Genomic DNA, 13,943 nt, shown 5'->3' on the forward strand with positions numbered 1-13,943 from the left:
CTCAAACATTATACCACCTGCTTGTTGCTCTCTGTCAAACGGTAGTCTGACAGGAAAGTATTTTGGTCGCGGTACGCCCGTGGGTCTGGGCTAAGCTGACCAGGGCGGGCAGAAGCTCCGGATTTTGCTTCTGTGTATCCCCCCTGTGTGGTTGGCTCCGAGTCATTAAAAACTGCGTTCTAACCTCGTCCGCCATTTATTTTTGTTTGTTTGTTTTAAAAAACAACACAAAAATGTATTTAAAGGGTTCAAGTTCACTCTTTTATACACATGCAAGTTCCTAGGCTTTACTCTCGACGGGTGTACAGTCCGACTATACCGTCACTTGGTTCTAAGTTCTCTTTCTGGATTCAGTTAGTACATGCGGGTACCTCAGCTAAGAGTTTTATTTACCGAGCTTCGAATTTTTTAAACAGCATAGGTACCTTTTAGACCTATGTTTATCTTTATTAAATCTCCCATTAACTCTTCCCCACGTTATGTTTTAACGCAAAAGTTCAAACCGCAGCTCTTGGTCAAGTCCTACCTATAAGTTTCAAAGTAATTGGACAAGTACTGAGCAGTGCTCCTACGGCTGACTTCACTTTAGCCACCTAAACCTGTGGGACCACAGGCTTCTCAATTTGACTAGGGGAAAATGAACCTTCTTTAGCTTCTTTAATCAGACAGCTATATCCGATATAATATAACCCTCAGTCCGGTGCAATAGTATTAACTTAAATTACTACACTTTCAGGTTTAATTATATATATTCTAGGATTTGGGGTAGGTATTTTAACAAGACTTTCAGCCTGTATTTCGCTGATTTGTATTCATCGACTTTTTTCACTAGGTCGTTTTGGTTCTTGTATTTTGACTCTGTAAAAGTATTACTTTTCACAGAGCCCCACGTTGGGCGCCATGTTTAGAGTATTGAGAGGTCCTGATAATTTATTCCGGCAAATTATTCTGACCTCCTAATTGACCTTTCCGAAGATTATTGAGTCTATGTAAGTTTGCTGCGTGGCTCAGATCCACCAACGTCAGCAAGATCTCACCTCTACTAACTTCCCGAAGAACCAAGGTTCAATTAACTGCTGTTTCAATTCAGACAACTCTTTTTTAATCTGTTTAAGCGATCCCGAAGGATTTTGATATCAGTAAATGGAGTGTGCTCCTACCTAAGTGTGTGTGGCAGGGTGCAATCTTACCTTTGACGCAGGAGAGGAGGGCACAGGTGTCTTTTAAAGGATCCCAATCCAACAGGTGGGATTCAGTTTATTTGAAGAAAAATAGGTCCAAACTAATACAGGGTTTTTACCTTCTCTCTCACAACATTATAATCATACTAACAAAAACACCGTGCTGTGATCATGTTCAAATGAAACTTTAATTCACAGTCTTACATTTATTACCAAAATGTTTTAATTTCAACTGCCCATTTCAGTTGTGACATTTAAAATTCTCCCGATAGAATTTAGAGGTATTTCCTCGTAAAAAGACCGGTGACAATAAAAAGCGCATTCAACTTTTCATTCACCCATTTATTCACTTCAGTTTTCATACACTTTTTCCGACAGACGGCGGATTAACACTCAAAAACCCATTCCTATCCGCAAAATTCGAAGGAAGGTCCTTACAGGTCGCGGTATTTATAATTTTCAAACACTTTTTCCGACACAGACGGCGGATTAACCTTTCAAAAACCCATTCCTATCCGCAAAATTCGGGGGACCAGATTTTCCCCACAGGTCGCGGTATTTATAAAGGTTCACACACATCTCTCATCAAATCATTCCACTCAGCCAACAACCAATAAATTCGAGAGATATTTACCCCGTCTAGAAGGACCTTACCGAGAGCTATTAACCCAGCTCTGAAGCACACAGCCTACCCGGAGAGAGTCTACCAGGGGTCACCCCCCCTCTCTCGCGCTCTCTCAAAAAACCAGTCTCTTTATGCTAAAAAAACTGGATCCTAAACCCAAAAAAACAAACTCCTCCTCTTCACCCAATTCAGTTGAAAACTGCGCCTGCGCACTAATGTACAAGGCTAAACATGTCCCGACATGTTCCACAGCTGTTATGGGATAAGACACCCTTTCATATGAGGTAAAAAGGACATGAACTCTCTTTGGCCTCTAATGTTTCTCCCCTTAGTGTGAAGCCCCCCCCCCCCCTCTCTCTCTGGACTGCTGCCAGAGGAGAGGAAGAAAACTCAACCTAAACAACCCACTTGGTTTTGTTTATACTGTAACTATAGAAAACCTAAAATATGAAGCATTTTCATTGTGAGTTATACAAGAATATAATTGATTATATTTGATTATAACTAACTTTCGTTTTTAAGTATTAAACATACTATGAAAACTCACAACACCCTCTTTTCAAAACGCAAAGTTCTCAAATAGCAACAGAAAAAATTGTAAGCATAGATACATATTCAAAAACCGTCAAGAAGCATTCTCATTATGGGTTTATACAAGAATATGATTGATCATGTATGATTTATAATTAACTTTCGTTTTTTAAGTATTCACTTCATACCATGATCTCAATTAACTTTCGTTTTAAGTATTCACTTCATATGAAGATCTCAACACTACACACCAGGAAAGCTGATACCAACCCCACATATGGTTAAAAGGGACCACATCATACCGTTTAACCCATGCTCGAATGCAGAAATGGAGTCAGGGATGGAAAAAGTACAGCTAGAAATAATCAGAAAACTGTGTGGGCTCCCCAGAGACACTTTGGTGGAGTTATGTGACTTTCTAATCATCGCAGGTCCAGAGTTTGAGTTTGTTACAGGCAGGAGTCGAACAGCTCTAATGACATTGATTTCAAATCAGCGTTCACACACTGAAGTTGTATAAACGTAGCCAGCCAATCAGGGCGAGCCTACCTGAATGTGTGCGCAGGCACACAGGGATTTTTGACCACTTTGTTGTTCAGATATATCACATATTTGTAACTAAATGATACATTAATTGAACATTTCAAAATCTTTGAAATACAGATTTGGATATGGCCTTTTGAGGCATCTGGGTCTTTGTATGGACAGTGGACTGTACACTTGACTGTTGTTTTAAGGAGGTTTTTTTTGCTTGTGAGACAATGTGTGCTCATATTTATTTATTTATATATATAGAGAGAGAGCTCTGTTTTCCAGCCTAAGTCTATTTAATTGATTGTTTTGGTTGTGTGTGATTTTAATTAATTTGTTATAATTAAATGTATTTGTTTTATTTATTATATATAATTTATATATTTGAATATTATTTCACATTTCATTTGCAATGTTGAATGTTCAATACAAAATTCTGTTTCAAAGGATTTACTTGAATTATTATTGTATATTATCATTATGTCAGTGGTCTAAAATGGTCTTACAACGGAGCCGACAATATTATGGTTTATCTCAATAATATCCGGGAAAATGTACTGTCCAACTAAATTAATTATTGTGACAGGCCTATGTGTACCATGTTGTTGTTTGGCATAATACATTGGACTTGAAGCAAGTAACAACGTCTCCGTTTCTTGTCTGATATTTTCCCCATATTAGGGGCATAACACTAACAGACGTTGATGCAGATTTTATACCGAATGTAATGTGTTTAACCTGTTAAGCCCGAGAGCCTTTTATCGTATAGGCGCATGCATTTCTTTCTTTTTTTAAAGAAAAAAGTGTGCGGGAGCGCACACAGCGTAAAGCAAAACCTCCCAGACATGTGTTGATCTGTACGGCAAAGTACGGGTTGGAAACTATATAATTTCCTTTTGGAGGGCATGCATACCACGGCATAACACCAGAGCCTCGCTGCGGGGAAACGTTGGCGATGTTCCGAGTTTGTTCTAATATGTCTAAATGACAGACTGCTTTCAGATTTTTCCGTCATTGATAAATAAAATATTCGGTTAACGCGACCACTGCTGTCCCAGCAACCTCAGTACCAAGCGAGAGAGTTCTTTCCAGAGCAGGGGATATTGTAAATGCCCAAACATCCCAGCTTATAAATACCTGGAAATGTGGACATTCTCATATTCCTAAAAACCTGTCTGATGATGCTGAATGAGTGACTAGTTAGTTTGAGTTGAGTTACTTGAAAAACTAAAGTGAAACTTGATTTATTTTATTGCAGGGTCTGATTATTAAATGTCCTTGTTTATTTGTGAGATGCAGTAGCACAAAGAAAATGCCTACTTTGTTTGGTAGTACTATAGGTACAAAAACACTGGTTTTCTTGTTCCAGTCTGTTACTGTCACTTTGTTTTTGACACTTTAAAATACTGCTATCCTACTAAAATGCTGTACAAATCTGATTTATTATGTAATAAAGAAACATTTTTCGAGTAAAAAAAATTGTTATTTAAAAAAATTAAATTGAATTTTTGTTTTCTTTATTATTCAATATCGCGATAAATACCGTACCGTGGACTTGTTATCGCAATATTGTCGTACCGTGAGTTTTTTGTATCGTTACATCCCTACTTATTACTCATCATAACTGCACATACAAGATATCAGATTAAAGCTGAGATTCTATAGGTATTAGTATCATCACTGAGTGATCAGAACTCACAACAGGGAAAGCAAATACGGACATCACAACACGTAGCATTACGAAGCATTCACGGAACATCGTCTTACCTTAGCTGTTGTTCTGATCAAAAGTCGTGTTCAATGGCATTAAAACGATAAAAACGCTGCTGAAGGTTAATCCATAGGTTAATCCAATGTGTCTGTCACTTTGAAATGATTACTGATAATCCATCATCCAATTTTTATGTCAAAAACTGAGATTTTGATATTAGCTGCTAATGATGGCTACCAGAGTGTATGACAGCTTCCTGTTCCGGGGTATTCTGGCTACGTATCACTCATTCACCAATGGGTAATGTTTAGATGGATTTTAGGAACTTCCCCTAGATTCTATTGGCTCTAACTGTTAAAAAGAGATGTCAATCATCAAAATCGAACGAGGGGGGCCAGAGATATGGAAAAGGCGCCCAAATGACCCCAGAAGTGTTTGTTTTTTTCTAAATCTCTCTAAAAAGGTAAAATGTCACTTGTTTTGCATCAACCTTGATACAGGGTACTTATATGTTATAGTTTGGATTCCTAAAGCTTTTAATCCACTATCCCATCATTCAAGGGTGGATTTCACTATAAGTAATTTCATTTTTTGGACAGACACTATAATTTACATTTTTGTACTATGTTCGGTCTGAATGTACTTAAAAATTATAAAAATCTATATTGATTCTGACTTTCTACGTCCAACTCACAGGTTTATCATTGCTTTGAGAAAAAATAATATTCATTTACCCCTTTTAGAAGTGAAGTTATAGTCATTTGTTCTGGGAATGTCATTTTTGATGTCATTCATTCAAAGAGTTCGTTTATCCTTGGAGGGTGATTTATCCGTGCTTTTATACGTTAAACCGTGTTTTTGTTGCCTCCCATTCTTTGTTCGTAGCTTTTTATGTGGCTAATTGGTAAACATAAGTAAAGGCATTTAACCCTGTGACGTTTCACACAGAGGTCAAGGAATAGTAGATAGGAAAAGACGATGGGAACTGATTGTTGACAATTCGACTGCAACCCAGAACAGACTGCTAACTCAACATGACCTATCAAAAACATCCCAATAGAACACAACATTTTATTAACCAAACAGATTATTGGAGAAACTTGTCGGCAGATAAATGAACAGTGAAACTAAATTCCTTCAATGCAGCTTAACAAGGCTAACGGTTGAGATATAATATTTTTTTAAAAGGAACAACAAGGCTATTAGAAAACCATGGTTGAAACACAGCATAAAACATTTCTTTATAGATCAGGAACCATTACAAACATGAATTAAATAGGAGAAACAGCATCTCTGTGGCCTTGTGTTGGCATAGTGTGAACGCTGGTTAGAACATAAAAAACTGTTGTAATAATAAAGCTTTATTCATATAACACTTTGCATAGATCACATGCAGCTCAAAGTGCTTTACAAAATGGCGACACATCACAAGTTAACATTAAACAAGAAAGTCCCCTCAGATGTTAAGATCTTTACAGATACATGCAGCAAAATATAACATTAACAGGTTAAGATACACAAGGAGGTAAAAGGTATGATAAAAACAAATGAAATACAGTAAAAAACAATTATGATGTATCTCGGAAAGATAAGGTACAAGAAAAGTGAATAGATGCAACAATATAAAACCCTATCAAATAAAGTGAACATATAGGTACAACAGAAATAAAAGCAAAACAATGAATAGTAATAAAATCGTCATAATTCTAATAAAGGTTAAACGATTAAAATGTAAAGAAAACAACGTAAAAATAAATGTTGTTATTGAAACTGTTAAATAACTAACATGAGAGACACATTTAGAATGTAGAATTTGAAAATACAGCCGGAAAAAATCTGCCACTTCCTTACAGAGCCCCTCCTCTAACACATACGAACGCACACATGACCAATGAGGGCACGAGATAAGTTTGTGCACAGATGGAAGGCTGACAGGCAGGTAGGCCATCCAGTTATTTTAGCCAGGCCGGCTAAAATGATTGGTCGTGCTTTTTACATTACTACGGCTTCCACAGATGATTTTTTTAATGTATTTTTTGTCAAAGCACTTCAGAAATTCATTGCTATCGGGATGTTAAAGAGCAACTTGCAGGTTGTTTTTTTTTACTACATTTATGCTTAACCTTGCCTGAAAATTACAATTAAAAATGTTAATGCAGTATTTGATATGTTTTACAAGACATAAGGGCAGGAATTCAGAGGAAAAGGAGCAGTTTTGAGCTCTGCTACTAAAAACTGCTTTTTTTTAACGTCAAACGCGTCATATTACGTCACATGGGGGAGCAACTTTCTCGGACTCGTTCTCTGCCCAATCCGCGGAAGTAGTTTGTAGTTGCTTTGAGCGGTTTTGATTTAGTGAGCTGGTATTCTTTCGGTAATTTTACATTGCATTTCACCATTTCTAATCATGGTGAGCTTGTGTTTGTGTAGGTTGCACAAACTCGAGCCTGTCAGGACATCGAGTCCACAGTTTCCCTCACGGGAAAAGGAACGGAGCTAGCGTTCGTTCCTGGGTGCGATGTGCATCCACCTCCCTGCAGCACATGCTTTATCAGGAAACCGTATTACATCTCTCTCCCCCCCTTCACTGCTCTCTCTCTCTCCCCTCCGGTACACGGCACCGTAAGACGTAGTGTGGAGTTGCATTAGGTAACGCTGTGGTGGCTGTACTGCTCCAGCCGTCTCCTTTGTGTTTGTTTGTTTCCCCCTGTCTGTGTTGTTTGTGTGGGCGTGGTGGCTGTCACTCCTGGCTCCCGGCTCAACCTCCACTCACCTGCTGCAATCAGCTGTGCACCCTCCCCGACTACACACCTGCTTTTCATCAAGCCATTTACAACGGCATATCAACGGAGGCTCCACAACCTTTCTCCGCCAAATCGTCAAGTATCAGCCGAATCTCGCGTCTCCCCTCCGGTACACAGCACCGTAAGACGGAGTTGCATTAGGTAACGCAAGATACGGCTGATACTTGCGCGTTAGTTTCTGTTATGGATCAGTATCAACAGTCCTGCCAGTAACGTTACTATATTATCAATACTACTTTAGTTATAGCCTGATATATGATAGCTAACTTTACAATGTTGTGATGTGACTGACGTTAGCTAACATTAACTGTAGCTAACGCCGGTCACTCACCAAGACAGCTGCTCTGTTCTCCACTGGTTCTCCACACACCAAAGCTCCATTTCTCTCCGATGGCCATTATTTTTTCTAATTCTTGGCTGCTCCTGGTCTCTTGGACGCATAGCAGGCTCATAATTATAATCATATGCATTCGAATATATATTTTCAACCTCTTCGTTGTCAAATCTAGCATTGTGATCCATGTTTATTCATACGTTAGACCGGCCGCTCTCCCCCATGTTACGTCACGTGCGGAGGCTTTTTTGATGCGGAAGTGAAAATGTCTTACTAAAACGACGCCAGATGTCACTGTAGTGTATATTTCTGTATATTTTTTTGAAAATCTAGTGTATTCATCATTTTCCTACACATTTATTCACTGGTGTCTCTAACCTGCAAGTTGCTCTTTAAGAGCTTTCCATGGATTATTACAAAAAGTGTATCTCGAGCCGGTTTCTCAAACTTACCTAACCCACCTTTAAATGACTAATATAAGATAAAACCCTTTCTATATCGTAAATAAAACAGTAGGTAAATAATAAAGACTAAAAGACCAATTAAAGTGGGGCGTTGCTAATAAAAAGCTAATCTAAAGAGATATGTCTTTAGCTGGCGTTTTAAAATGTCCACTGAGCCTCTCTCATATGTCCTGGTGTTCCACAGTTTTGCAGTGTGGTGGATGAAAGCGACCTCACCCATTTTATTAAGGGAAATGTAGGGATATTTAAAAAGCTGAGGAGGACCTCAGGGCTTGTTCAGGGACATACAGCGAGACTGACTGTGAATTGAAGTCTGATAGTCAGACTTCAATTCAGAAAGACTCAGGAGGAGGAAACCGCTAGCTTGCCTCTCTTAGTTTTTCAAAACGATGCAGTGTGGATTCGCTCATGGAGTTAAAGGTGAATACTTTGAGAAAACGTTTTCCCACACTCTTAATACCACTATGGTTTCTCTCCATCGTGAACCCTATGATGTTTTTGGAGATTACCTAATTCCGTGAATGTTTTCCCACACTCTTCACAGCAGTACGGTTTTTCTCCTGTGTGAATACGTTGATGTGATTTTAGTTTACTTGATTGAGTGAAAGTCTTCCCACACTCTTCACAGCTGTACGGTTTCTCTCCTGTGTGAATTCGTTGATGTGTTTTGAGACCACTTGATGTAGTGAATGTTTTCCGACACTCTTCACACCAGTACGGTTTCTCACCCCGGTGAATACGTTGATGCGTTGTGAGATAACCTGATGTATTGAACGTTTTCCCACACTCTGCACAGCTGTACGGTTTCTCTCCCGTGTGAATACGTTGATGTTGTTTGAGATTACCTGATGTAGTGAACATTTTCTCACACTCTTCACAGCTGTATGGTTTCTCTCCCGTGTGGATACATCTATGAGTTGTGAGATAACCTGATGTAGTGAATGTTTTACCACATTCTTCACAGCTGTACGGTTTCTCTCCGGTGTGAATACGTTGATGTGATTTTAGTTTACCTGACTGAGTGAACGTTTTCCCACACTCTTCACAGCTGTATGGTTTCTCTCCTGTGTGAATACGTTGATGTGTTTTGAGACCACTTGATGAAGTGAATGTTTTCCCACACTCTTCACACCAGTACGGTTTCTCACCCCGGTGAATACGTCGATGTGTTGTGAGATAACCAGATGTACTAAACGTTTTCCCACACTCTTCACAGCTGTACGGTTTTTCTCCTGTGTGAATAACGTGATGTTTTTTTAGATTACCTGATGTAGTGAACATTTTTCCACACTCTTCACAGCTGTACGGTTTCTCTCCCGTGTGAATAAATCGATGAGTTGTGAGATAACTTGATGTAGTGAACGTTTTCCCACACTCTTCACAACTGTACGGTTTCTCTCCTGTGTGAATACGTTGATGTGTTTTTAGATCACCTGATTGATTGAATGTTGTCCCACACTCTTCACAGCTGTATGGTTTTTCTCCTGTGTGAATACGTTGATGTGTTTTGAGATTACCTGCTGTAGTGAAAGTTGTCCCACACTCTTCACAGCTGTACAGTTTTTCACCTGTGTGAATAAGTTGATGTGTTTTGAGTTCACCTGATGTAGTGAAAGTTGTCCCACACTCTTCACAGCTGTACGGTTTTTCTCCAGTGTGAATAAGAAGGTGGCGCTTTAAATCTCCAGATATTGTAAAGGATTTGTCACATTGCTGACAGCTGTGAAGTTTCTCCCTTCCTTTCGGTTTCTAGAACAGACGTAGAGAGAAAGAGAGAAAGTAAATCTAAAAAGCATAAATACCTATACAGTTAACACAATAAAAACTTCCTTAATACAAACTTTCTGTTAACAAAATACTTATTTTACTAATATAACTGTTTGTGTTTAATATATTTGTATTATATTTGATGCAGTAATACAGCAACGTTCTAACCAAAGTAAATACAGCAATGTTCTACATTGGGAATGCGATGTATGTAAATATTTTAACTAAATAAACTACCCAGTAATACAACTTGTATAACTCCCCTTATTTGAATCATTAGGTTATAAAAGTTGTAAAATGCACTAAAAGCTGAATCCAGATTTATTTGTGTGCATCTGGACCCGGTAACGACATTACCTATTGACGCAGCAACCACTGTAAGTTATATTCTTGTTTAATTAGACTTCTCTGTTTCATTTATTCGACTCTGTATAAATTGTTATTGTAGCTTTAACGGCTAAATCGCGTTTGAGAGATTTTAAATCTCAGATCTGCTCAGGCGAAACCTGCTTTACAGGTCTCAGCACTCAAGCCTGCATTAATATAGGCACGGCCAGTCTACTGATAGCGTGAAGTACAACCGCGTGACTCAGTCATTTTGTACCTTAAAAAGCATTTAAATACCGCATTTAAAATCTGATGAACTCAGTGTGCATCTGGACCCGGTAACGACATTACCTATTGACGCAGCAACCACTGTAAGTTATATTCTTGTTTAATTAGACTTCTCCGTTTCATTTATTCGACTCTGTATAAATTGTTATTGTAGCTTTAACGGCTAAATCGCGTTTGAGAGATTTTAAATCTCAGATCTGCTCAGGCGAAACCTGCTTTACAGGTCTCAGCACTCAAGCCTGCATTAATATAGGCACGGCCAGTCTACTGTCGCCCATCAGCTGTAGATAGTTAACTAATTAGAGGGCCGTGGCCCTACAGCTGTGTGAACTGAGCAATCAGGCGTCCATTTTTGGGTAGCTCTTTCCTAGAGCGTCAGCTTCAGCGTCAGACAGCCGAAGACTGACAAAGACATTGGAGTCCTGCGGGAGTAAGACTGACAAAGACATTGGAGTCCTGCGGGAGTCACGAGGGAGGCAAAGAGGAGGCAAATCCTACTCTGATTGAGCTGGTGTCTTATTTATCTTTTCTTTAGTTTTCTAGCCCCTCATGCTATAATCATGTGTATTTTCTCCATTCCTGTTCATGTGTCTTCTCGCAATTATCACTGGCCCCGTGTATCTCCTAATCGATATAACCGGCCTGCTCTCGTCTATCCCACGTGCTCCACAGAGATCCAACATCTAGTTTCTGGTGGCCTGTGGAACTGCCAGTCAGCTGTTCCTAAGGCTGACTTCATCTCTGGCTACGCCTCCCTGCAGTCTCTGGATTTCCTTGCTCTCACTGAGACCTGGATTACTCCATCCAACACATCCACCCCAGCAGCTCTCTCCACTGCATATTCCTTCTCCCATACACCCAGACCCACTGGCAGAGGAGGTGGCACTGGTCTCCTGCTATCTCCCAAATGGAGCTTTTCCCTCTTCAAGCTACCTAACTTCACTCCTTCCACCTTTGAATTCCATGCCGTCACAGTAACCCATCCTATACAGTTAACCATTGTTGTTCTCTACCGTCCACCAGGCGCCTTGGGGGACTTCTTGGAGGAATTAGATAATCTCCTCTCACTCATCCCTGAAACTGGCCCTCCCGCTGTACTTCTCGGAGACTTCAACCTCCAGACGGGGAAGATAGACGAACTAACATCTCTGTTAACCGCCTTTGCTTTCTCACTGTCTCCATCCCCACCGATTCATAAAGCTGGCAATGTCCTTGATCTCATATTCTCAAGGAACTGCTCTACTTCTAACCTCTCTGTAAACCCGCTCCACACATCCGATCACTTCTTCATTTCATTCTCTCTATCCCTTTCCAAACATAACAAACTAATCTCTTCCCATCCTGCACTTGTCCGCCGTAACCTTCGCTCCCTCTCCCCCCCTACCTTAGCCTCGTCGGTGCTCTCAGCCCTCCCTTCCTCTGATTCGTTCCATCTCCTGCCTCCAAACTCTGCTGCAGAAACTCTCCTCTCTACTCTCTCATTCACTCTGGACTCACTCTGTCCTCTCACATCTCGGCAGGCTCGTCAGTCCCCTCCTGCTCCCTGGCTAAATGATGCACTGCGTGCTAATAGAACCGTCCTTAGGGCAGCAGAGCGGAAATGGTGGAAATCCAAACACCGTGACGACCTCCTAACCTATCAAGCTCTCCTCTCCTCTTTCTCTGCTTCGATCTCTCAGGCGAAAAGCACTTTCTTTCAAGATAAGATCCAATCTTCCTATTCCAATCCTAAAAAACTATTTTCCATCTTCTCCACCCTCTTGGACCCTCTAAAAGCTCCTCCCCCCTCCTCACTTCTGTCAAGCGACTTTGTTACCCACTTTGAAAAAAAGGTTGATGATATTCGCTCTTCTTTTTCTGACTCACCTTTACTCACCGCTGGGTCTCCAGACCCTCCTTCCACCAACACACTAACCTCCTTTTCCCCTCTCTCTCCAAGTGAGGTTCTTACCCTCATTACCTCTGCCCGACCTACCACCTTTCCTCTGGACCCTATCCCTTCAAACCTCCTTCAGACTATCGCTCCTGATATTCTACCGTTTCTCACCCATTTCATCAACACTTCTCTAACTTCTGGTCACTTTCCAAACAGTCTCAAGGAGGCAAGAGTAAACCCTCTCCTAAAGAAACCCACTCTCAACCCATCTGATGTTATAAACTACAGGCCTGTCTTTCTCCTCCCGTTCCTGTCTAAATCACTTGAACGCGCTGTCTTTAAACAACTCTCCTGTTATCTCAATCAGAACAACCTTCTGGATCCGCACCAGTCTGGTTTCAAGGCAGGTCACTCCACAGAAACGGCTCTCATTGCTGTCACGGAGGAACTGCACACTGCCAAAACTGCATCCCTCTCCTCTGTCATCATCCTATTGGACCTGTCTATCGCATTCGACACGGTGAATCATCAGATCCTCCTTCGCACTCTCCAAAAACTTGGAGTTTCAGGCTCTGCACTTTCCCTCCTCACCTCATACCTCAAAGACCGTACCTACAGGGTGACTTGGAGAGGGTCTGAGTCCGACCCTTGTCAATTAACTACGGGGGTCCCTCAGGGCTCTGTTCTTGGTCCCCTCCTCTTCTCCGTGTACACAAACTCGCTCGGATCAGTCATTAGCCCGCATGGTTTTTCTTACCACTGCTACGCTGACGACACCCAATTAATTCTGTCCTTTCCCCGCTCAGAGACCCAGGTCGTTGCACGCATCTCTGCTTGTCTAGCTGACATCTCTCAGTGGATGTCTGCTCACCACCTCAAGCTCAACCTTGACAAGACTGAGCTGCTCTTCCTCCCGGGAAAAGATTGTCCCACTCTTGACCTAACAATCAACATCGGCACCTCAGTTGTTTCCCCGACTCAGACTGCAAGGAATCTGGGTGTGACCCTAGATAACAACCTGTCCTTCACTGCAAACATCGCTGCTACAACCCGTTGCTGCAGATACACGCTTTACAACATCAGGAAGATACGTCCCCAGCTGACCCAGAAAGCCACGCAGGTTCTGGTCCAGGCTCTCGTCATCTCACGCCTAGACTACTGCAACTCCCTCCTGGCTGGTCTACCTGCATGTGCCATCCGACCTCTGCAGCTCATCCAGAATGCAGCGGCTCGTCTGGTCTTCAACCTTCCTAAATTCTCCCACACCACTCCGCTCCTCCGCTCCCTTCACTGGCTTCCGGTAACTGCTAGAATCCACTTCAAGACACTGGTACTTGCTTACCATGCTGCGAATGGATCTGGCCCTTCCTACATCCAGGACATGGTTAAACCGTACACCCCAGCGCGTGCACTACGCTCTGCATCAGCCAAACGACTCGTTGCGCACTCGCTGCGAGGGAGACCCAAGTTCCCATCGGCGAAAACACGTGGGTTTGCTGTCCTG

General features: G+C 41.3%; 2 protein-coding genes across 2 annotated transcripts in view; both read right to left on the reverse strand.

Annotated features, from left to right (window-relative positions):
* The window catches only part of LOC117534740 (zinc finger protein 239-like), a 311,675-nt gene that overhangs the window by 18,463 nt on the left and 279,269 nt on the right, over positions 1-13,943 (reverse strand). The window lies entirely within an intron of this gene.
* Positions 5,633-13,943, reverse strand: part of LOC117534733 (zinc finger protein 708-like) — a 36,925-nt gene continuing 28,614 nt past the window's right edge. Inside the window, exon 3 of the mRNA XM_034198979.1 lies at positions 5,633-9,930. Within this exon, the coding sequence (XP_034054870.1) occupies positions 8,644-9,930 (1,287 nt within the window). The 3' untranslated portion in view covers positions 5,633-8,643. The remainder of the gene's footprint in view (positions 9,931-13,943) is intronic.

Source organism: Gymnodraco acuticeps, unplaced genomic scaffold (genome assembly GCF_902827175.1).
Source record: "Gymnodraco acuticeps unplaced genomic scaffold, fGymAcu1.1, whole genome shotgun sequence".
Lineage (NCBI taxonomy): Eukaryota > Metazoa > Chordata > Actinopteri > Perciformes > Bathydraconidae > Gymnodraco > Gymnodraco acuticeps.